Genomic DNA, 23,454 nt, shown 5'->3' with positions numbered 1-23,454 from the left:
TTCTCATCTGTATGCACATGGCCAGTACCACTGATAAATAGTCCGTAGTGCGCATACCTAATGAGCAAATCTGTGAATACACAATTTCTGAATGTTTACAGTTCATTCTGTATTTACAAGTATTTATGAATTCCTTTTGAAAAAGCATGGTGTTAGCTACAGAAAAAGCATGGTCCTAGCTACAGAAAAAGCAGGGTGGTAGTTACAGTTAAATCTGTTTGACAGATTTGCCACCTGTCTTTTACATTTAATCATTTAAAAATCTAACCTGTATAATGTTGAATATACAATCCAGAGTCAAGATATATATATTTCCTTAGACCGCCATCATTAGACTACATGCCATTATTGTCAGTTCTTGCTAATGTGTTTTGCACATGGCTTGATGTGCTATGGAAGCACCAGCCTCAGCTTTTGGCAGCCTTGTAGAGTTTCCTCCAAGTCGAAGCTGCCACTAAAGACTCCTATAGGAGATATCACCTCACCACCTCCACCTGTGATGCTCCGTTTGCCAAGGTGATGCAAATCGCTGAGGACTCGAAGACTGACCTTCTTTTGACATGAGGTGAGTAAGGGTCAGATCCTCCTCCAAGGACCTGAAAAAAAAAACAACACATCTACTTCAGATTCAGGTGTGGAATATCAACAAAACCTCGTGGCTCGGCAAGCGGTTGTGTGTTCAGGGAGGGCCCCTGGGGTGGCACGGGCCCTCACAGAAATGTGACTGACCACTAGAGGTCTTCCTCCTTTGCTGAAGCTGGCAGCTGACTGGTTGTTAAGTTGTCAGTGCTGGAATTGCCAATGACATTTTGAGTTCAAGCTCGTAGTTTTTCTAAGAGAGAGACGATTTCGTTCTGAGAAGAGTAGAGAATTCCACATGTGAAAAAGGAGGGGTTGAAGAGGTGGAGGGAGGGGTTAAAGAGGTGGAGGGAGGGGTTGAAGATGTGGAGGGAGGGGTTGAAGGGGTGGAGGGAGGGGTTGAAGAGGTGGAGAGAGGGGTTGAAGAGGTGGAGGGAGGGGTTAAAGAGGGGGAGGGAGGGGTTGAAGATGTGGAGGGAGGGGTTGAAGATGTGGAGGGAGGGGTTAAAGAGGTGGAGGGAGGGGTTGAAGATGTGGAGGGAGGGGTTGAAGATGTGGAGGGAGGGGTTAAAGAGGTGGAGGGAGGGGTTGAAGAGGTGGAGAGAGGGGTTGAAGATGTGGAGGGAGGGGTTGAAGAGGTGGAGGGAGGGGTTGAAGATGTGGAGGGAGGGGTTGAAGATGTGGAGGGAGGGGTTGAAGAGGTGGAGGGAGGGGTTGAAGATGTGGAGGGAGGGGTTGAAGAGGTGGAGAGAGGGGTTGAAGATGTGGAGGGAGGGGTTGAAGATGTGGAGGGAGGGGTTGAAGAGGTGGAAACAGGCCTGCTGGGGTCTTTTGCTGTTTTATGTAGCCGATATAAAACACAAAGGCAGATACACACCAGACACACAGAAATACTTTTGTTGTGCATCAAAGCGTCTCGATAAGATTAGCATCGCTGAGAATGGGAAGCAGGCACACGCAGCATGCTGGATTGTGAGTTTAAATTGTCGAGACAAGCTGGATTATGAGTCCAAAATGTTTGTTTGGAAAGGTTTTCCTTCACCGCTTCACTGTTGCACATATCATGTGGGCCTAGATGTTCAGGAGAGGAGAGAATTAGCTCCATGCATCTGTTAGTACGTTTTTGTAGAAATATTTAATGAGATTTTAACTGTTAGCAGACACCTTTGCTTGTCATGTTACCCATGTAGAAGTGAAATTTCATTGTTCCTCTGACTTGGTGCAGTGTTGGCCCTGTGAAGCCGTTGTCTGGTGGCAAGCTGTTGCTTGCTGTCTGCAGCCACGTGGATCTGTTTCCCGCCTCTGCTTTTGACCCCAGCCCAGTTTCCCCAAACCTCAGCGTTAATGGGAGAAACCGCTAAAGCGATCTTGAGCGTCTCATTAGCATATCAGCGCACTCTGTCCAGACATTATCCTCAGAATCCCTCCGCAGACACTCAGGGCGAATCACCGGGCTCCTTCTGTTTCAGCGGGAAATGGATGCGACCGGTTTGTTTGGGTTTCAGCCGCACAATAGCGGACCCTTGCTGCCCTCTGCGTGGACGCTGTGTCGGGTTTCGCACGGCACACACTTGCAAGGACGACACCAGAAGTCCAGAGTCAAGTTCAGAGCTCGCGGGTTCAGTCGCTTTGCAACTGACACTGCGTTAATTCCTAGTTAACTGTGCGTATGGGAAATCAATGCCAGCACCGGGGACGGTGGGGATCGATGCGGCAATTATTCTTGGAGCTTCTTGCGTAGGAAATTGCATGCGCATGGCATGTTCTGGAGGGTAACCGAGTCTGACTACACACACCGGACCTGGTACATGCAGGCTTTGTACATAGTGCCTTAAGACACACGGCCCGCAGTCATCCACAGCGACTGGGGGTGGGATCCTGTCAGAGCCCACATACTTTTCACAAATTACCTCTTCTCTTCGGACCACTTTGGGTAACCCCAAATGACGCTCATATTTGTCTAACATTATAGTCCAGAGTATCCGGGGAATTTCAAGGTGAAGTTTAATAGCCCGCTAATGCACTGCCGTGTGTGGGTTTGTCTGTGAGTGCGTGCGAGTGCTCAGCGTCTCTGAGTGTGACCCAGCTACTTAGCATTGTAAACACAGTCATTAACTCCCAGAACCTTGCTTGTGATTTAACATGTGCCGTACGCCATGGTCCATGAAAATATCAGGAATCGCAATTTATAAACTTGGGAATGTTTACTGTAAGCTACATGACAGAACCAGCTGAAACCTTGCCTCATACCATAACCATGTGCAGACGGCATTCCTCATAACCCCAACTCCAGACACAAAGAAGACACACAGAAGATCTTAATGAGATCCTGCCAGCTACCCTGCTCTGTACTTTTCTTCTGTCCTCAAAATAATCTGCTCTCTGCATGGACAGTAGGGAATTTTTTACTCAAAACAAAAGTGGCTACGGTTCTTCTGTCAGCGGTTCCTTGTCCCGCCGTGTCTGCCTAATGTACCCGCTCCAAACAGGAGCATCTTTCCCAGCACTGTCCAATGAGCTCTGTCCCCGAGCCATGCCGGCGAGTCATGTGACCTGATTCCGACTTCAGCGTAAATGTATTTGGCCACTGTAGAAGTGGAGAGCAGGCCTGCATCTACGTAGGAAATGGGCCTGAGACACACATGAGATCAACATGTAATGATATGATAGGCCTGTAAAGGCATCAACATGTACCAATACGATAGGCCTATAAACAGATCAACATGTAATGATATGATAGGCCTGTAAACAGATCAACATGTAACAATTTGATTGGCCTGTAAAGAGATCAACATGCAATGAAAATATAGGCCTGAATTGAGATCAACATATAATGAGATGTTAGACATGTAAAGAGATTGACATAATGAGATAAATGTGAGAGTTAAGAGCTTACAATTGCTTTAAAAATGATTCTTCTGTTTAAGGACCTAGAATGACTTTGCTCAAATGATGCATGCTTTGTGTACAGTGCAAATGTATTTGTGTGTGTGTGAGTGTGTGTATGTGTGTGTGTGTGTGTGTGTGTGTTTATTTGTGTATGCATCCACTTTAATGTGTGCCTGTGTGTTGGAGGTCAGATATGATTGACAGGAAGAACAGATGGTGGATGAAGTCTCCACTCCAGACTCCGACTGGGGAAATTCCTGCTTTTGTTTTGCTGTAAGGAGAGTGCATGAAGCTCTCTCGCACCGTGCCAGGCAATGACCTCTCCTGCGCTCAACACACATCCTGTCCTGAAGCACATCACCCATTACCATTGCCCGGAGGAAATCCTTCCCATACACACACCGACTCACACACACACACACACACACACACACACACACACACACACACACACACACACACACACACACACATACAGAATACACACAGAATACACACACATACATACAGCCAAATCACTCACTTGTGATGCTCCGTTAGCATGTCTGTTCCTCATAAACAGCAGCTTCAGACATGCACACAGCACTTGCAGTGACAGCTCGGGCTTGAGTTTCGGGAGGGGGGGGGAGGCAAACAAACAAACACAAACAAACAAACACACAAACAAAAACAACCCCTGAGGAGGCAGCAGCGGTGTGGTCACTGCTCCGGCGGTGTGACAGTGAGCCGTATTGGTGTATACAGGCGCGCGGGGCCTCAACCCCCCCTAACCCCCCCCCCCGGCCGCTCGCGGGGCACATCATTAACGGCTCTCTGCGCCGGCCCCGCTGCTGCTCCCCGGCCCCTAGCCGTCTCCACGCTCCCCGCGCTACCTTGACATGGATCTGACGCCGGTGACATGTCTGAGATTGGGGGGGGGGGGGGGGATGTTTTCTCTCTCCCTCTTTCTCCTGCTCTCTCCTTCTGGCTGTCTCTCTCTCTCTCTCTTGCTCCCTCACTCTCACTCCTTCCCCTTTGTAGCAGTGCTGTCTCAGCACTAGCTGTCAGTCTGAGGAGAGCAGCGTTAATAGGGTCCTCTCCCTCTGCCTCCTTTCGGGGGGCCTGGTGGTTGGAGATCGGCCGTGGAGGCTTGACTCAAAAAGTATGGCTCAGTGTTTACTCAGACTCCATATTTTATATGTATAACAGACACTGTAGACCAAATTTCATATTTTATATGTATAACGGACACATGTAGGCTAGGAACATTTTTTATGCTAGCAAAAAACTAATGTTTGCCTGCTAATTTGTGTTACCCTCTAAATTTATGAATAGTGTCCTAATACTCACGCATGCACACACACACACACACACACATACACACACACACACACACACACACACACACACACACACACACACACACACACACACACACACACACAGACAAAGGTATATGTTTTCTTTTATCCCTGTAGATAACAGAACAATAGACGGACAGAGTATAAATCAGAAAAAATTCCAGCCATGGCCGTGAAACTTTAGCCCTTAAGGCAGGGCGGCTGCAGTGGGCAGCTCTGTAGGAGAGTGCTCCTACCCCGCCTGCTTCACAGAGCTCTAACGCCACCCCACGTGGGCCGACAGCCATGAGGGCCAGAAGAAGGCCCCACCTGCAGAACGCCCAACATAAACACGCACTCCAGTGTCTTAGCACGGACTTCTCTTGTTTCAGGACAGCTGTAGCCCACACACACACACACACGGACACGCAAAGAAGCGTCAGCCACTGTGTTTTTTTTTCTTCTTCTCCAAAGTCCCCAGCTTTCGGAGCTGCATTCAGAAGTCCAAATTCAAAGCAGCTGCCCTGTAGCTGCTACCCGACGTTCTGACCCGACTCCTGATGTGCAGTTCGGCTCATACAAATCACCTGCTGCTTCCACCCACCATATGCTAGCGAGTTCGCTTTGGGTTTTGCAGATCGGTGTGTTTTCACCCCCCCCCCCAACAATCCCTCATCCACTGTCCCGAGTCAAGCGGCGAGTTCATCTCATTCATTGCTCACCACGGTGCATTTTTTCGCATGACGAGACGATGCGCCTCCGTGCGGGCGGCCGGCGGGAGGCTGTGCTGAGGTGTGGTACTACTGCGGGCTGTGGTCTGTATCTAATGCAGCGTGCAGGGCCGTAATTAGAGCGAGCCGGGCCGCCTCCCGCCTTCCCCCTGTTTTGCTTAGCTGGCCGTTCGCTGGGGCGCTGCTGCGAGATGTTTGCCTTGGCCCTGCCACCGAGCCCAGCAGGCTGGCCCGCGACCCCTCGGTGCGCTGCCCCGAAGAACCCGAGCCGGCTCGGACCAATACGCGCGATTGGACGTGCTCCATAAATCATCACCCAGACTGCAGGGAAAATGAAACGAGGGGGCAATTCTAAAAGCAGCTCGTGAGCGTGTGTGTGTGTGTGTGTGTGTGTTTGTGTGTGTGTGAAAGAGAGAGAGAGAGAGAGGGGAAGAGAACGGGGAGCAAAGTGGGTAGGTGGAGTGGCATTGCAAAAACAACTTGCAGCTTGCATGGATACAGTGTGTGTAATGAAAAAGGGTTGAGGTAGAGGAGGGAGGGAAGGAGGAAGGAGAGTGCTGCTTATGGAGAGAAACGAGATTGATTATGATGATGCAGGAGAGGGCTAGTTCACTTGTGTTTATGTGAGTGTGTGTGTGTGCGTGTGTGTGTGTGTGTGTGTATACAAGAAAGGGGGCAAGAGCATGAGGGAGAATGTCAAAGAGAGTGTATATAGACTCTGTGTGTGTGTGTGTGTGTGTGTGTGTGTGTGTGTGTGTGTGTGTGTGTGTGTGTGTGTGTGTGTACGTGCGTGTGTGTACGTGCGTGCGTGTGTGTGTGTGTGTGTGTGTGAGGAGAGTTATTCATTGCAGGCAGCTGGAAGCACTCAGAGCTGCTGTACAGAGCGAGAACAGTACCAGCCCAGACTCCACTCTCCCCTCAATGAGTACCGCCTCAGTCAAAGCCCCTATAGAGAGAGAGAAAGGGGTGGGGGATGGGCGGAGGGCGTCTCTCACCAGTGGCCTAGCACAGAGCTGCCCTCCTCAGGACGTCTGCCATGTTTTATCTGTATGCTCCCTCACTAAGAATCGAACCGGCCCGGGCTGCTGTTAGTTCAGACAGGAAATAATTCTGCCTGACGTGTTTTTTTGTGCCACACTTTGGAGTTTAGAGATGAAAGAGAATCTACATGTCAATTACCAGAAAACACACATTCTTATTAGGAAACATCTGAAGGCCCCATTTAAGGTTTTTGAGCAAAGCAGAATGCAGGTATTTTGACTTCTCGTCCTGTTGTTTTGGACTCTTCCTCGGCTTTGTGGGCCTCTTGGATGTGAAACAGAGGCAAACCCGGTCAAGCGGTGAGGAGACGGTCCTTTGTATAAGAGCAACGTGCGAAAAGTTACAGTGCACAGCTGACGGTGTTCTACTCAGACAACTGGCAAAAGAATGAACCCCGCTGAAAACCCATATGTTTGAACCATCCAGCGGGAGACAAGCAAGAACAGGTGCTGGAGGAACTCGGTCTAGAAGGTCAGGGTTATTGAATACTTCTCCTTGTTGTAACTTCAAGACTCTTCTGTCTGCCCCGGTGCCTCTCAGTTTAACTGCCCCTGTTGTTGGCAATGGACACCTTTCTTTTCTTAGGGTGGAGAAAAGAATTGGGCTGTTCTCATCCTCGTTTTCTCACAGGAGGAAAGTTAGCAAATCAAGGCAACGTTTTCAGCAGGTCATTTGGACGTATTTGGTTACCTTTCAACAAATGGAGGGCCTCGAGGCTGGGGCCAGGGAGAGGTCACTCTGAGAGAGAAAGAGAGAGAGAGAAAGAGAGAGAGACAGACAGACAGACAGAGAGATTGCTTATCATTCTCATAGGCCTGTAACCAATTATAGCAGCTTTGCATTTCCTCCTGAAGTCTGACAGCAATCTGATGAGCACCAAGCACCCTTTTCATTACCATCCCTGGGGTTTACATGACACTGAAACAGTCACTGGGGCAGAGGATTTGGGTGTTTGCAGAATAAATACACGTCTCAATTTCGTCCCAGTGTCATATCAGCTGGAGTGAGATTAAAGGAGAATACGTGCAAATCCCAGTATGATGTTCAGTGCGTGTCATAGTTAATTGACTCATATACAGTTAGAGGCAAGAAATAAAAAATCGGAGATAACATCAGAAGCTAATAATAAATTATACATTCCATATATCTGAATTTCCAGCTAATGGGTATAGTGTGTATATGTAGTTTTTTTTGTGAAGAATGACAAAAACTTTATTCCACCAAACAGAAAACAGCTTTAATTCAGTTCTTTTAAACAAGTGTGGACGCTGATTGATTGCTGTAGTGGCAATTATGGGTGATGTAAGCAATAGATGGACTTACTGTGGTATTCTAAGGAGCTACAGTATCTACAAGTTTTCCAGATGAGTTGTGTTATTTAATAAGTGGGTCTTGGCACACCTCTCTCTCTCTCCCTCTATCTCTCCCTCACCCACTTTCTCTCTTCCTCTATCTCTCCCTCACACACTCTCTCTCTCCGTCTATCTCTCCCTCACCCACTCTCACTCTCTTAGTCCTTGTCCTCTCTCTGTCTGTACTATCTCTCACCATACACAAAGCTGTCCTTGATTTCGGAGAGAGAGAGTGCTCTAGGTCAGAGAGATTGCTCTAGGTCAGAGAGAGTGCTCTAAGTCAGAGAGAGTGCTCTAACTCAGAGAGAGTGCTCTAGGTCAGAGAGAGTGCTCTAAGTCAGAGAGAGTGCTCTAGGTCAGAGAGAGTGCTCTAACTCAGAGAGAGTGCTCTAGGTCAGAGAGAGTGCTCTAAGTCAGAGAGAGTGTGCTAAGTCAGAGAGAGTGCTCTAAGTTAGGCTTGAACTTCTAACATGCTCCACTAGAACTGAAACAGACTCTGTCAATCTCAAATGGAGATCTTGCTTCACAGAGTTTGAAAGTGGACAGCAATAGTTCGGGAAGCGAACTTTCTGAGGGGACTCCTCATTATAGGTCCTCTTCAGTGGCCACAGCTAATCAAAGGGCCAGGGGAGTGGTATGGGGTGGTAAGTTCTACCGCCCCACTCCCAGGCCCAGGGTGGTTGAAAGGCGAAGTTTCCCAACTCAAACTGTGGCCATGTGGATGAGACAAATCGGTCTGCGCTCTATTTTATGTCGGCTGGCTCGAGCACGTCGGACCGTGTGGAATGAAGCAGCACATTAAATTCACCCTGCGTGTGCCTCATACATCAGGAGTCGTCACCGTACCGCAGAAAGGCCTCTCTCAACGTCCCACGTGTGGAGTTATTCCAGGGATCCTGGAATATGCCATTCGTTAAACAAGAAACACAGAGAGGGAGAGGTGTTAAGGGATAATAGCTAACAGCACAGTTCTCTTTAAGCTTCACTTCAACCACATCCATTTTTTCCCTCTTCGCCTGATGTTATGTAGAGCTAATGGCTTTTAAATCCTGAAAGTTCACCCAGGGAGCAAGGTGGAGATCCAGGCACAGTCTCGTAATTGGGTATATGTTGCGTAACAGACATTCCTACACTCCAAGCCTCTTCAGCGCTACTCCTCATAGCCACAGAGCCAGACGTCTCCTCATCCCAGTGCCAGCTATATTTACACATATCATGGTTGAACAAGTTCATACTTGAGGCAAACAATTGTAATGCCCCAAGGTGTTCAAGTGGTCTGCAGCTCGTGGTAAACAAGACACAAGGGCTGGCTGAACACTTATGTGCTTCAACATAGCAGTGGTTCCAGATAAATAAATAAAATACTCAGACTCAGATTCACTCCATTAAAAGCATTAAACACGTAAACGCACAATACATGTGTGAGGCAGATATCCATTTATACATTAAAGAGGAGAATGATAAGATGATATTGATTCAATACTGAGAGATAGTGAGCAGTAGAGGAGATCTGAGAACAGAGCAGGAACCCGGTGAGACGCAACCATCTAGGACTCGTGAAATGAATCCCATAGGGAGCTGGGTTCAAGTCTCAGCTGTGCCAGGCACTGGATCTTGGTGTTGAGTGTTCTGGTCAGGTGAGAAAGATGGCAAGGAACCTTTTCTCTCTTCTGATATGCAGTAAACAGTGTGCCAACCGGAGTGCAACGGATCTTTCTCCACCCTGAACGTGTGCCTGTTTTATGGAGTTTTATGAAGTCTTGGACTCAATCTCTTATTATAAAATGCTTATAGCTCTGTCTGCCATGCATTTTCACAAGCATGCAGTTCACTGTCTGTCAGAGAATCCTTACGTACAAGTGAAATGGTTGTTCTCCGTCCACAAAATGTTTTGGAAGAATACATGACAGGGACTTACATCGGAGGAGTCTCCTTTCATTCAGCATGTCTGCCTGGATCAAACACCTACATGTGCAACTCTTGCATTGGAATGTGCAGTAGCATTATTCCTCTATTCTGCAGTGTTGATCTTTCAGAACCTGAACGGTGTCCGACTCCAAAGCGCTTTACTGTGGATTCCAGCCAGACCTGTCGTATCTTTTGATGTTTCCCTCATCCCCCCCATCACTATCATCTCCATACATGGTCACCTGTCAGATTTCTCTCCTGGCGGAGCGGTTTCCTAGGAAACACCTGTGTGAGAAGAACAGTAGCTTTATTTCCGTTGTTCTCGCTGGTTCTTGAACTAATACATCAAACCCCACAGCACTAAATATGTTGTTGAATGACACACACACTGAGATGAGTCCCATTTAAGTCATGTGCTTTTACAAATCTGAAAATGAAAAGGTAGATCTTGCCTGCGAAACTTTGTTGATATGTGTCTAAAACGACTGCAGAAGGGCATAATTCTAGTCTGATGTGAGGAAAGCCTGTGCGCTCGTGTGTTTGGGTTGCCAGTTGTCGTAGAGCTTCAGTGAACACATCCCTCTTTGAGATGTTCCATGTCCATGTCACAATCACTCACATGTTGTTTTGATGTTCACATGTTGTTTTGATCCTTCCCCAGCAGACCTCCCTCTGCGAGCTCACCCTGCTGGATGTGTGTGTGTGTGTGTTGGGGGGGGGGGGCTGAAGGACATGGATCTCTGCCAGCACATTTCGTACATGCCCCACATCGTCCCGAGCCAGCCGAGAGGCGAGAAGGCGTGGCCCCACTGCCTCCTCCATCTGCCGCAAGGCTTCGAAATCCTCCAGAAACCCTCCAGAAACCTTCCAGAGCGTTCCATGTGGACCACTCCACCTCCCCTGATCTCCGGGCTCTCCAGCAGGCCTGGTCACTGTACGGCCTAATTACACACGGCCACACCGCCGCTCTCCAGGATTCACTTTGCCGCTCCGTAATGAGATATTTCTGGCTTCCACAGCACTGGCGGAAGACATATGTTTCTCTTGGTGGCTAGGTCATTTCCTGCTCGGAGGAGACTTCTGGGCAGGTGGGGCAAGGGCCTAATTGGAGACTTCCCCTAGATGTCACATTCATGTAAACATCTCACCCCATTTTCCGACTTCCTCCCTTCCGCTTGTCTCCTGAGATGCTTCACTTCAGGGTTGGGCTTTAATCTTTGCAGCACACTCACGCTTCACCCAGCCAGACGAGCACCTTTTTACCCAGCTAAACGAGGTTGCTTCGGGTTGCCAAGATGACTGACAACAGCATGAAAGCACATGGACGCGTGGAACACGGGTATTTCGAATGTCTCAGTAATGAACTACGTCAACCACATGAAGTCAGATCTCACCGACACTTATGTTCCGTTCATACATGGAATGAAACGACGTATGAAGTAGCGTGTACGTTCTGCTGTGGAGCACTGAGAACTGTAAGGAATAACCAGACCAGTGTGTCCAGTGTCATCAATCAGTGGTGTCAACCCAACCCTCACACTACAGGCTGTGATGTCACACACATCTCCAGAATATTTGAATAACAAAGGACACTTTTAAAGCGCAAGAAATAGTTTCGCTGCTATGGTGCGGCGTGCCAAGCCTGAACCGAGATAGCCCCGGGCAACGGTCGTCACGCTCATGTTTTGAATGAGCGTTCGTGTCGTTTGCGACGTCGAGCCTGTCAGGGACTCCTAATGTGCTATTATGTGATAAGGATCAGCGCTGCAGCCGAGACCTTCCTCTGCGCTCTGAGTAATGGCAGGTTAGTCAGGACGAGCCGAGTCGTTCGCGTCCGCCAAGCTCGGGCTGGCCTGACCTCGGCTGCCGACGCCGCACGCACGGGGCGCCATCCATCACGACGGAGGCCGTTCATCCCGACCGCCGCGCCGGGCCGATCCAGCTCGCTGCTGCCGGTGCTTTGTGCTCGGATGGCGGTAAAACTCATAATTGAGAACCGGATTAAAAGGGCGCTTTCGGGCCACGGAGGGCGACATGCCTTTGATTTTCATCATCCTGCCCGCGTGCAGCTATTGCACTCGTCCCGCGCAATCGCGCTCTGTCAGGTGGGAGCGGGGGGGTTGGGGGGGGGGGGGTGGGGGGCGGAGAGGCGGTGAGTCACCTTCGCTTCTAATTAATCTTCACTCATACTCTATTGACACGTGGGGTATTTGACTAAATAATTACCTAAGCACGGTAAGCCCCTGTGATTGAGTCGTAATCCAGCGTCAGCCCGAGATGTGGTCAGTGCCGGCTTCCCGTCTGCCATGGTTCCTGCAGTTCTGCCTCACACCTTCGGGTCGGCACTCTGGGCCGTTTTTTTTTTTTTTTTTTTTGTCTTTTTTCTCAGCTGCAGTGGTGCGCGCCCTTTCTCTACCCTTCCCTCTCCCTGTCACCGAGGTCACCCTCGCCCTCTTCCTGTGAGCTGAGCGCGCACCCTCTGACCCCGTGACAGGTACAAGCGGGAGTTCGGGGGGGGGGGATGGAAGCACCCGTAGCCGCACTACATCTCATTGATGTGCCCTCACCGTCTGTGTCTCTGCTTCTCTCACACACACACACACACACACACACACACACACACACACACACACACACACACACACACACACACACACACACACGCACACAGGACCATGCACACTCCAGGGCAGAGAATAAATCTCTCCTAGAAAGGAGTAAATTTCTGCTTAGGAAGTGAGGTGCAGGCCAGACTGCTCCCTGTGTCTGCCCAGGAAGGAAGCGGGGGCCGAGGGGTCAGGATGGACTGTGAATTATGTACACCGCAGCATCACTACACATTTACAGTCATGCCAAACATACAGTGCTGTCTGCATAAACACTGGACAGTCAGATCTCTATATCAAGCACCTGTACTTGAGAGGTGAGACTGTTGGGACTTCCACTTGCAGCGCTAACACATACAAGCTTTTATATTTCCTAGCAGAGATGGAAATTTGACGAGACGTCTGCATCCTGCCTATATTTATTCTATTTCAGCAGGCCCCGTAGGTCGGTTATTACCTGGCTACGACCAGAGCTGCCCGCTGCGTGGTGTCCGCAAGCAGGACGTGTCCTCCGGTACGTGTCGAAGGGACGTAGAAGAGCCTATCAGTGCTGTGAAAAAGATGAGCTCACCGCTGAGCGCGAGAGCTTTGAGGCGCGAGCGCTGTCAACTCACACACAGCTGCAGGATGGATAGAATTAAAACACGGCTCCGGATTCCCATTTAAGTGGATTAATGCTTGGACTGCTCCTTGTTGTATTGTTGCTGGTGGCATGGCCTCGAGAGATGGATGGGTGGAGCGAGACAGCCGGCGGATTTTTGGCCGACGAGTTCGGAGGTCTCATCCATCACTCAACGTCCCACACAGAAGTTCTGACAGCCAGAGGTCGACCAAAGGTAGTGGGAGAGGAGAGGATGGATGCCGTTCATTTGGCTAATGAAGAGTTAACTATCTTGGGGAAAGCGGTGGCAGTGTTAAATGGAGGAGAGCGCTTTGTGTCCAAAAGCGTCTTATTTAATTCCTCTGGTCTAATGCAAGACACCGGCACACGGGCTGTGATTGACAACGCGCCCCCCCCTCCAGACGTAATTCCCCGCAGACGTGCTGCTTAAGTTCCATCCCTTGTTAATCTCAGATATAATGAATCGCAAAACTAAGGTTAAACTGCCAATGTGAATTCATTATCGCTAATAGATTAGTTCATAAGATGATTTACAGTGGGTTTTTTTCATTAGCGCGAAATGTCTTTGATTTAGCAGATTTTCCTTTTTTTTCTTCTGTCTTTGGCCTTTTTTTGAGCATTAATCTCGGTGGCAGTGGTCACCGTCCGTCTCCACGTGCCCTCTTTACGCTATTACTCAGCTGAGGGGGGAATACGGCCTGATGACCTGGCAGAAGAGCTGAGAGATTATTCTGTTTTTCGGCACAAGAATCCATTTATCTGCTCTCACAGAACAACAGCCGGGTCTGCTGTCTGTCAGTTTTTTCCTTGACCCAGTGTGTTCTTACGGAAGGCTTTATAGCAGCCCCCCTTAGCCAAGATAACACTCTTTCCTGATCAGTAAAGCAGACAGTACACACTTAAAGCTCCACCCATAAAGGCCTTTTTGTTTTTGTTTTGGTTTTTTATGCCATACAGGGAGAGGACAGAAATTAGCATTTAATTATCATTTTATATAAATAATATGATAGTGCCTAGGGACTGATAAGCCTTTATGATTATATGAATGTTTGGTTCCAAAGCCAATTACTGACCAGCGTGTGTGGTGGTCTTTCTGGGTCTGGATTAGCTCTGTGGAGACCAAACCTGGAGCTTTATATGAAGCAACTACCGTATTTAAGGAACCTCTGTTACAATACATAGACTTTCTATTGCAGTACACAGACCTTCTATTGCAGTGCAAAGATCCTTAGTTGCTGTACACTCTTGTGGTGCAACCCTATCATAAATATCATACAACCCTATCATAAATATCATACAACCCTATCATAAATTGCTTAATAGCCAGTACTAAAATATTGTGTATTATTTGTTTGTACTATTTTTATATCTGAAGTAATCAAAGTGGTTGTGAACCTAGGTAGGCTGGTATTGTTGTTATATTTATGTTATTTTTCTCAGACGTATTCATAAAAAACATACTGTGCTTCTCGCATCATTACATAAACTTGTTTTCCACATACCTTAGAGGGGTGGTGTAATTACACGCAACATAATTGAACTGGAAATTGTGTTCTGGTGGTTAACAACTCAACACATTAAAAGCTTCACCTTGGATCAAATTTCCCAAATTGACGAGCCACAAATTGTGAGGTGCTCATAGTAATTATTAAAAGTTATTGAAAAATGCCTGACAGGCATTTTTATTACCACAGGCCTCAGTGATGATTTTCAGAACCATAAGCTGTGAATCTTCATAAGAACACAGGTTATAGCCCAGGGACATGATTCTAAATCTGATTCGACTTTCTAATATGTGAAAGTCCAGAAGTGAACTCTGGGTAATAAGCAAATGAAAATGTGAATATTTATTTGGCACAGATGTTTATTGGTTCCCCCTTTGCCTTTAGACCGCCTCCCCAGCTCTGCTGAAAGGCCTCGTGGGTCATTACTCTATTAAGCAGAGCTGTGGCCACATTGAACAGATTTACTGTGAAAACACGCTCACTTTTAAACAATTTCCGCTGTCCAGACTTGAACTGATCAAACGCACTGAAGCTGATCTCTTTTTTTCCTCGTTAAAAGGCGGCTGCTCTACAAAAATCCTCACGTGTTTTCATTTGTGGGCAGAGATGCTGTGGCAGAAAGCTGTGTCTCGTTAAAATGAATCGTCTTATCTGGATGACAGACATTTATAATGAGATTATAGCTCGAGTATCAAGAGGTATGAGCATAAGAACAAATTCTCCCTGTGGCAAGTTTTGATTACTTGTTCCGTTATTACTTTGAACACTTTTACAGAAGAGCTTTATGAAAATGGAATGGCTCTTACTACTTACTTAGTCTTACTACTATTACTACTGAATGTATATCCCCTAGCCCTTCACACCCCCAGCATACACTTCTGGATCTGTTATTTTCCTACTTTGAGATGAGATGTGTATACCATGCATCAAAGTTCATGACTCTGCACCACCCAATAATAAAGCCACAACTAAAACTCTTCTCAATTAAAGCTGTTCTCAATTAAAGCTGTTCTCACTGTTGAATTTCCTGTATATACATACAGTGGCCTTACTGCTCGCAGACGCCATCCTTATTGGTGAGAAGTATATTATTGCTAAATACACCATTACTAAATATATTATTTGTAGTTAGAATTTGTTCTAAAATTAATGTATGTAGTAAATTCAATTTTATGTAATATTATATGTAATATAAAAACTATTTAAAGTCTTAACACATTCATGGAAGATCTGCCTTATTTGTACATACTAGGACTTTAGACTGTTCCTTAGACTGAAGAGCATCACTATTCAAACCAGAGTTTTACAGTCAAACCAAGAAATACAAACATTACCCCTAGCAATGGAAATGAAAATGTGATATTCATATCTTGAGAAAACCAAAAATAAAACTTCAGTATTTTGTGGAAATCTAACCTTCAATTTGTGGCTGTTTTAAGTTCCTAATTGCAGAGGTTGAGTCCCACTGTCTGTAGTGCTGGACTGCAGGGCAGTATATTCTGTGAGGCTTTGAACTGTCACGATGGGGCTTGCAGTGCAAGGGTAAAAAACTAGAAGTTCAGAGCACACTGCATGCCGAAGTGTGACTAACCACATGCAAGCCCTTCCTACACACCAGCATCATCACTCTTCATGATTTGCCTTTTTCTTGAAATGGGAGAGCTAGGCAGATTGTTTTTCACACCCCAGAGCAGCTGACAAAGTGTACACCTGTATAAATCAGTTGACACAAACCTTGACACAACATTTTTAACTGACTTGGTCTCCATACATGAAGAAGTTTGTGTAATCTTATAGTGCACCATTTATCTACAGTGACTATGCTGGTGTACAAAGTTGGCCAAAGTAGCTGTGAAAGAGGTTATTTTTGGTTCTGTTTTTTTTTTTTTTTGTGACCTAACTTTAACTTAGCATGTACATTTTGGACACATGAAAGTCAGCAGGAACTCCTGCTCACACTCAATGCTTTAGTGTGTGTTAGGGGAAGTTAACCCGTAGCCATGCAATCCATCAACATTTGTCCCAGTCTCTCCAGACTAAACACACTCTCATTACCCTGGCCCCCAGGCCCGGAGGGTGACCACGACGCATGTTTATTAGCCCAGGACAGAGTGCACACAAACACTCAGGAGGGAGCTGTGTGAGTAAAATGCTTCCCTGAACACCACAGGACTGCAGAAAATGACAACAGGTGAAAATGTCACGGTGACGAGGAGCCGTCAGCCTTTAAGCTCGGAAGAGCCGTGCGGCGGTGACAGGAGTCGTAGAGTCGTGTTTTCCACGTTTCTCCCACACGGGTGGGAAAGGCGTCCGGGAGCCTGAACAGAAGCCCTGGCATCTCCACGGTGGATCCGGGGAGCAAGGTGGCTTCACGGCTGCCGCTTCTCCGGCGTCTCACACGTCTTTACGACTCAGGCCCCTCATGCATCACCTCACCTAGACGTCCTGCTGTGGCTTTCTGACCGGGTTGGTCATTCTGGGTCCCTGACCATGCCTCTACCTCCTAAAGTGGATTGGTAAGTAGTGCCATGTCCAGGGGATCGGAGAAGCAGCCTCTATACAGCTCGCCGTCTGGTCTGAGGGCCGCACAAGAGGCGTTCCTGAAGAAGTCTCGGCTGTAGGCCATCTGCATTCGAGTGTCAGGTATCTGATAAGCAGTGGACCTTGAGGGAGCAGATACATCACCGAGGACAACAAAGGATCTGACATCCTGGGGCTACATTTGCATTGGCTTGAGGCTGGGAAGTGACTACTCTCTCATCCTTCACCCATAACACTGGCTTCTCTCTATCCTTGTGCAACCTGTTGGGGCTTAAGTGCAGCAATGACCTGAAAGTAAAGTTTGAGCTACCTCAACATTGTCGACCAATCAAAACTTACCACAGAAATATTTCAACAGGTATAGTTAATTAACATGTGTTACTTTTAGCACGGTGCACCTCTAAGGATTTCTTTCACCCTTATTCAAGTGATTTTTTCCTACTTTAATTGCAAGGCATGTGCAAAACTACTCAGAATGAAATGCCATCTGTAAAACTCATTACTATCTCATAGTGTCTTGTCTTGTAAGAACCCTTTGTTTCACTAAGAGCTTTATTTTTCGCCTGACAGATGGTGTTTGGGAGTGAGATTACAGGTTCGGCATGAAATTTGCCCATATTAAAAACTTGGATTATTCATTCCACACTGATTGTACCTTATCTACATGCGTACCTCCCAGACTCCTCAGAGTATATGAACCACACTGTGCAGCGTACATCATAATACAGCGTACATCATAATGACTCAGGACTTGTTGAACATTTTACCTATAGCGTATACACACGAGGTCTGAATAGTAATATTCGATTTCCTCCATTAGCATTTAGAAAAATCCTTTCGCTGCTACAGGCAGTGCCCTGAGAAAACATGAAGACTGAGGGTTGAAATGTGTAAGTGAGAACTTCATTTGCCTGTCTGTGCGCCCCCACAACAGCTCTCTCTCCCCTGCTTTTGTTGACCCATCAGATAGCATGCAGAGTAAAGCCACCTGTCTGGAAGCTATGCAGGGCAGATGAATCATGTTTGAAGCATCAGATAGCCCCCCGGTTTGGCTTTGTATTGATCCAATGCTTCACTGCTTCTGTGTAGGAACAGAAGTTGCTTCAGGGAGGTTTAGATAAGCAAACAAAGATATTTCTTTTTTCCACATGCACACCGCCTTTTAACGGTACGAACGGGAGCGCGGCGTTGCACGCAGCCATCTCCGGTGTGCCACGCGGCAAAGGGAAAACAGTAATTACTCATTTAAGCCACATTTATTATTCAACTGGTCTGAAAGTGGCCTCGCAGTGATGACTTTAGAACAGGTTGTCACGCTGTTGCATCATCCCCGTTCGCCGGTGCGGGTCTTCAGGCAGAAATGGGAAAGAAAATATCACAAAACACATGATAAGATGCTGAAGCAAATGACAAGACCACCAGCTCCAGCGCCTTATCTTTCTATTGACTCACACATTCCTGGCGCGTGTGTGTGAGTGTGTGAGGACACACACGTACCGAGCAGCAGCCGGAGGGGAGAGGGCTTCTCAAATTTCCCTGCACAAGGGGTCCCTCCCTTTTCTGTATGACTCCCACCTCTCCTGCAGCTGACACTCACACCTCATTCACAGCCCTTAACGAGCCATGCTAATGAGCGGCACATCGTTAAGCCACGCTCATTCAGCCCCACGTTTGTGCGTGTGCATGTCTGTGTGTGTGAGTGTGTGCGGGCTGGCGGGCGGGCGGGTGTGTGTGCATGATGATGCAACCCAGACTAAACTATGGTAAGACCGCACACACAATCCTGAATCCCCCTGAAAACACACACGTATTCATTTGTACCATCTTACTTCCCCCCCAAGGAGAAAGAACGACTTCTGTTTGTCAGAGTACATAGGTCCTCACTATAAGAAAATCATTTGTAATTCTCTGTAGAAATTGCTTTGGCAATTGTGAAAGGCATAGGTAGCTGACTATAAGCTGGAGTGAACAGAATATTTAGAGCAATATAAATGACATCTAACAGCAATATGCACTGTTGTGAAGGGGCAGGTGAATGCCAACTATTCTCAGGTTTTTTTTTGTTTTGTTTTTTTTTTCCATTGTGTCTAAACACTGGGTATAAATTGGCTTTAAATGCTTGCCAAGAATAAGCTTACCTTGCCCAGACCTGAAGCTACCTGAAGCTACTGAGCTGAAATAAAACAAATCTGGTCTCAGATCAGTAGATACGGGCAAGTTCTAGCAGCAGGGGGGGGTGTGGGGGAGGGTCACAAATGGGCTAGTCGTTGCCCTCTAGGGGACAGAAAAGCGCCTGATACAGCCTCTTCTAATGCATGGTCTCCTGCAGCATGGCTGTCTGTCAAAGCAGCAATCAGAAGAGCTGCTCTGGATGCAACAAGCACAGCACATACACAGACACGTTGGCTTCCCGTTATTTTTAGAGAGCTTAAGTTATGTTTCTTCATTACCCTTAAATCAATACTGATCAAGACAAGACAATCCAGTATTCAGCAGCTAGTTAGATTTGACTTAGATCAGGCAGACAAACAGTCCACACGATACACTGGGAAAAATATAGTTTTTTACTGAACTGACCCAGTGGACATAGTAAATACAAAATGTTTAAAAACAAGGTTTGATACTATTTTGGTAGACGCCTTGAACGAACTTAAACACCAAGGAAATACAAAACAAATACAAGAAAACAAAAAAAGCAAAACAAGAAAATAAAAAAGGAAAGAAAAAATAATAAATATTACAAAATCTTGCCACAAATGTTTAAACTGCAATTTATAATTCACAAGACAACGGCAGAAGATCACATGACAAAAAAGGCGTCAAATATTCTGTAATGAATTCTATTCACCAATATTCAGTCAGTGCAATGTAGTGCACCTAAAGCAGCACTGGTGTGTCTGCACGCAGGAACAGTGTCCAAGCGCCACCTTCAGTATTATATTAAGAGAGAGGGGGCGAAACCTAGCGAGTAGGCACGGGAAAACGGTTTCCATCGTCGTTCATAAATAAAAAATAACATTTCGAACCATACGTTTAAAGTATACGTCTATGTAATATTCCAGCTTTAATTTGCTTGTTTCCTACTCGAGTTCTTTATATGCTGACAGTCATATTCCCTGTTTGGTCCATGCACGGATGTGTGTGTCTCGCTCAGCGTGGGTCCAGACACATACCCCGTGGAGCATCAGTGGCGAGTTAAAGGGTTAAAGAAGTGCTCGGAGTCTGCTGGGCGGAGGAGAGACGCCGTGATTGGACCAGCACCCATGACGTAATTCGCATGAAAAAGCAAATAACTAGTTAAGAAGGCGGTTTGTAACTCTGGAAAGAGTGTGTGAGTCTGAGATATACAGAAAGCAGACGCACAGGTGAAAATCACAGAGACTTGGCAGTGGACCGGCGAGACACTGCTAGACTGGGCTGTGGCACACAACTGCAGTAGTTGACCATGGTGCAGCAGACGGACAACAGCGAAGCAGACAGTGTCTCCAGAGAAGCGACCGATTCAGATGAGAGTGAATTCATGGCTTGCAGCCCGGTACCCGGTACCGAGATGAACCCGGACTGGTGCAAGACAGCAACCGGACACATAAAAAGACCTATGAACGCGTTTATGGTATGGTCCAAGATCGAACGGAGAAAAATCATGGAGCAATCTCCGGACATGCATAACGCCGAGATTTCTAAACGGCTCGGGAAACGCTGGAAAATGTTAAAGGACAGCGAAAAGATTCCTTTCATCAGGGAAGCCGAAAGGCTCCGATTGAAACACATGGCTGATTACCCCGACTACAAGTACAGACCCAAGAAAAAACCAAAGCTGGACAATTCCTCAAAACCATCAGCGCCGTCCCCGGAGAAGTCCTGCAGCAAAGTGTCCAAGACCTCCAAGAAATGTTCTAAACTCAAAACGAGTAAGTCTGGGACGAAGCCCTCACACGGCTACGGAGACGACTGCGCGTTCAAGAATATAAAAGTTGCAAAGACCGTTAAAAGTGAATATACGGACGAAGATGACGATGATGAGTACGAGGAGGACTCGCGCGTGCGGGTTAAGGAGGAGGACGAGGATCAGACGCGGGCGTACAGCGTGGCGAAGGTGCCCGCGAGCCCAACGCTGAGCTGCTCCGCCGAGTCCGAGGGCGCGAGCCTGTACGAGGACGCGAGGCACGCGCCCAACAGACTCTACTACAACTTCAAAAACATCACCAAGCAGAGCACAATGTACCCCGCCTCCGCCTCACCGGCCTCGTCCAGGTCGCTCTCCACGTCCTCGAGTTCGAGCGAAGATACGGACGACTTGCTATTTGACTTCAGTTTAAATTTCGCCCCCACGGCACAAGGTTCGGAGGTGGGGAACCCGAACTCGGGGAACCTCTCCCTGTCTCTGGTGGATAAGGATTTGGACTCGTTCAGCGAAGGCAGCCTGGGTTCCCACTTTGAGTTCCCCGACTATTGTACACCCGAACTAAGCGAAATGATAGCGGGGGACTGGCTAGAAAAGAACTTTTCTGACTTGGTGTTCACGTACTAATAGAAAGACCATAAAGTAATAACACACGAGGGAAAAATGTGTCCTGTTCAAGTTTTTTAACCCCGCCGCCGTGTGCGGTGTTATCCCACTTAGGGGGTTGGGGAGGTGGAGAGAGGTTTGAGGAACTCCATGCGTAAGAAGCTGGTATACTGTAGCAAAAAAAGAAAAGAAAGGAAAGTAAGAAAGAAATGAGAGAAAGAAAGAAAGAGAGAAAAGAAAAGCGAAAAAAGTCTGCAGACGTTTTTTTCTGGCAGCATGACAGGGTTTTATGGATTTTTTCTGTAGGTCTACAATTACTGATCGACTAAATCGGACCACAAAGGGAAAATCTGAGAACTTCTATGCATCTTACCCTCTTTCTAACTGCAGGGAGCTGAAATCGTTAAGACTGTGGACTGACTCAAAACAAATCTGTGAACTGTTACTGTTCAGGACGTTACTTTCAAACGGTTGTTTCTGTCATTTCTAAATACCGCAAAAGTTTCTTTTTTGTAACCGATTCCGTTTACCTACTGGTTTGAAACTTAAGCAGCCTAATCTTCTCCAGAGTTGCAGGTGTTGGAGCAAACATTTTGATACATAAACAGACCTCATCTTTTTAAAAGAAAGCAAACTATTTTCAGGCATATTTTTGTACAGTTCAAAGGGAACGTTCTTACTGTGCGCTCAGTGAGTTTCAGGCACTTCTTCCCTTCTCTGTTGTTTTAGCATGCAAGGGAGTCCTGGTTTAAGGATTAAGTTAAATTAAGACTTGCATCAAAAATGCCTTGTGATTTTAAGCTAGGTTTTTGTACAGTTGTAGATCAGATTTGTTGAGTAGAACATATGGCATTCGTGGGGGAGAGCTGTACCTCAATGCTGGTACTAGTTTCAAGATTGTATATGTATTGTAAAATAGTAAAAGTTAGGAGTTTATGTATATCATACTCGTGATATGTGGATGGGTCCCAAATCGCAGGTGTGAAACTGGATTTTCTTTTTTTTAATGGCACATACTGTTTCCCCTTCATTTTGTTTGTGCAATATATTTACTTGTAAATGCAGACCATCTACATTTTTGTAGCAAGTGATGGACAGGCAGACACATGTGGTGTCGATAACAATTATCTGTCATATGGCTGAGGCGTGTCTTTACAATGATGAGTAAAGTAATCAGCTGGAACTGATAAAAGACAAAAGACATTCACATAGCATTTTGCATTTCTGTGTAAAAAAAAAAGTCCTAAAATGACCCATTAAACTGGACATTTGACTTCTCTGAACAAATCTGTATAAAATGGGAAAAGTATTGATTAGTAGGTGGTCTGGCTAAGAAGGTCAAGCAAGCAAAAAAAGTACATTCCATATCCTTGTTTCATATGATGGAACGTTTTATTTTCGACTTAAGACTGCCTTCCTTTTTAAACGCAACCATAAACTTGTATTTTTTTTGTTTCTTGCACTTAAGCAGATTTTGTTTATTTGATGTGGGTCTTACATGAAGTCTGTTTTGAATACATGATTGGGAATGTGGAAGGTGATGAAGGTGATGAAGCACTGAGTGGCAGGTGCCTCGCCTCCCACGTGTGAATCTCTTTGACTCATCTTTTAATAAACAAATATCTACACCAGAAAATGTCTTCCTCATTTCTCAATGTAGCTCCAAGGGCCACAGTAGAGTGGAAATGTGAGTACAAATTGCTATTAATTAAATTGCTATTATCATTTTTTTTTTTAATAGAAATCACAGTGACACCAAAATGTTTTCAAAACCATCAACAAATTCCGTTTAAGCCCAAATCTTAAATATGTAAAGACACAGTATCAAATAATACCAAAAAATGGTGTTTC

General features: G+C 46.5%; 1 protein-coding gene across 1 annotated transcript; it reads left to right on the top strand.

Moving 5' to 3' along the window:
* The first annotated feature begins 20,412 nt into the window (after positions 1-20,412).
* sox11a (SRY-box transcription factor 11a) lies at positions 20,413-23,226 on the top strand. The gene has a single exon (XM_076978772.1). It carries the CDS (start codon positions 20,539-20,541, stop codon positions 21,622-21,624), a length of 1,086 nt encoding a protein of 361 aa, XP_076834887.1. The 5' UTR covers positions 20,413-20,538; the 3' UTR covers positions 21,625-23,226.
* The last annotated feature ends 228 nt before the right edge of the window (positions 23,227-23,454 follow it).

This window comes from Brachyhypopomus gauderio, chromosome 17 (genome assembly GCF_052324685.1).
Source record: "Brachyhypopomus gauderio isolate BG-103 chromosome 17, BGAUD_0.2, whole genome shotgun sequence".
Taxonomy (NCBI): domain Eukaryota; kingdom Metazoa; phylum Chordata; class Actinopteri; order Gymnotiformes; family Hypopomidae; genus Brachyhypopomus; species Brachyhypopomus gauderio.
The sequence above is the reverse complement of the archived record's forward strand: the minus strand, read 5'-3'. Positions and strand labels throughout refer to the sequence as shown.

What these genes read in the sequence shown, in the direction of transcription:
- sox11a (XM_076978772.1), top strand. Translation starts at nt 20,539, where the DNA reads ATGGTGCAGCAGACGGACAACAGCGAAGCAGACAGTGTCTCCAGAGAA.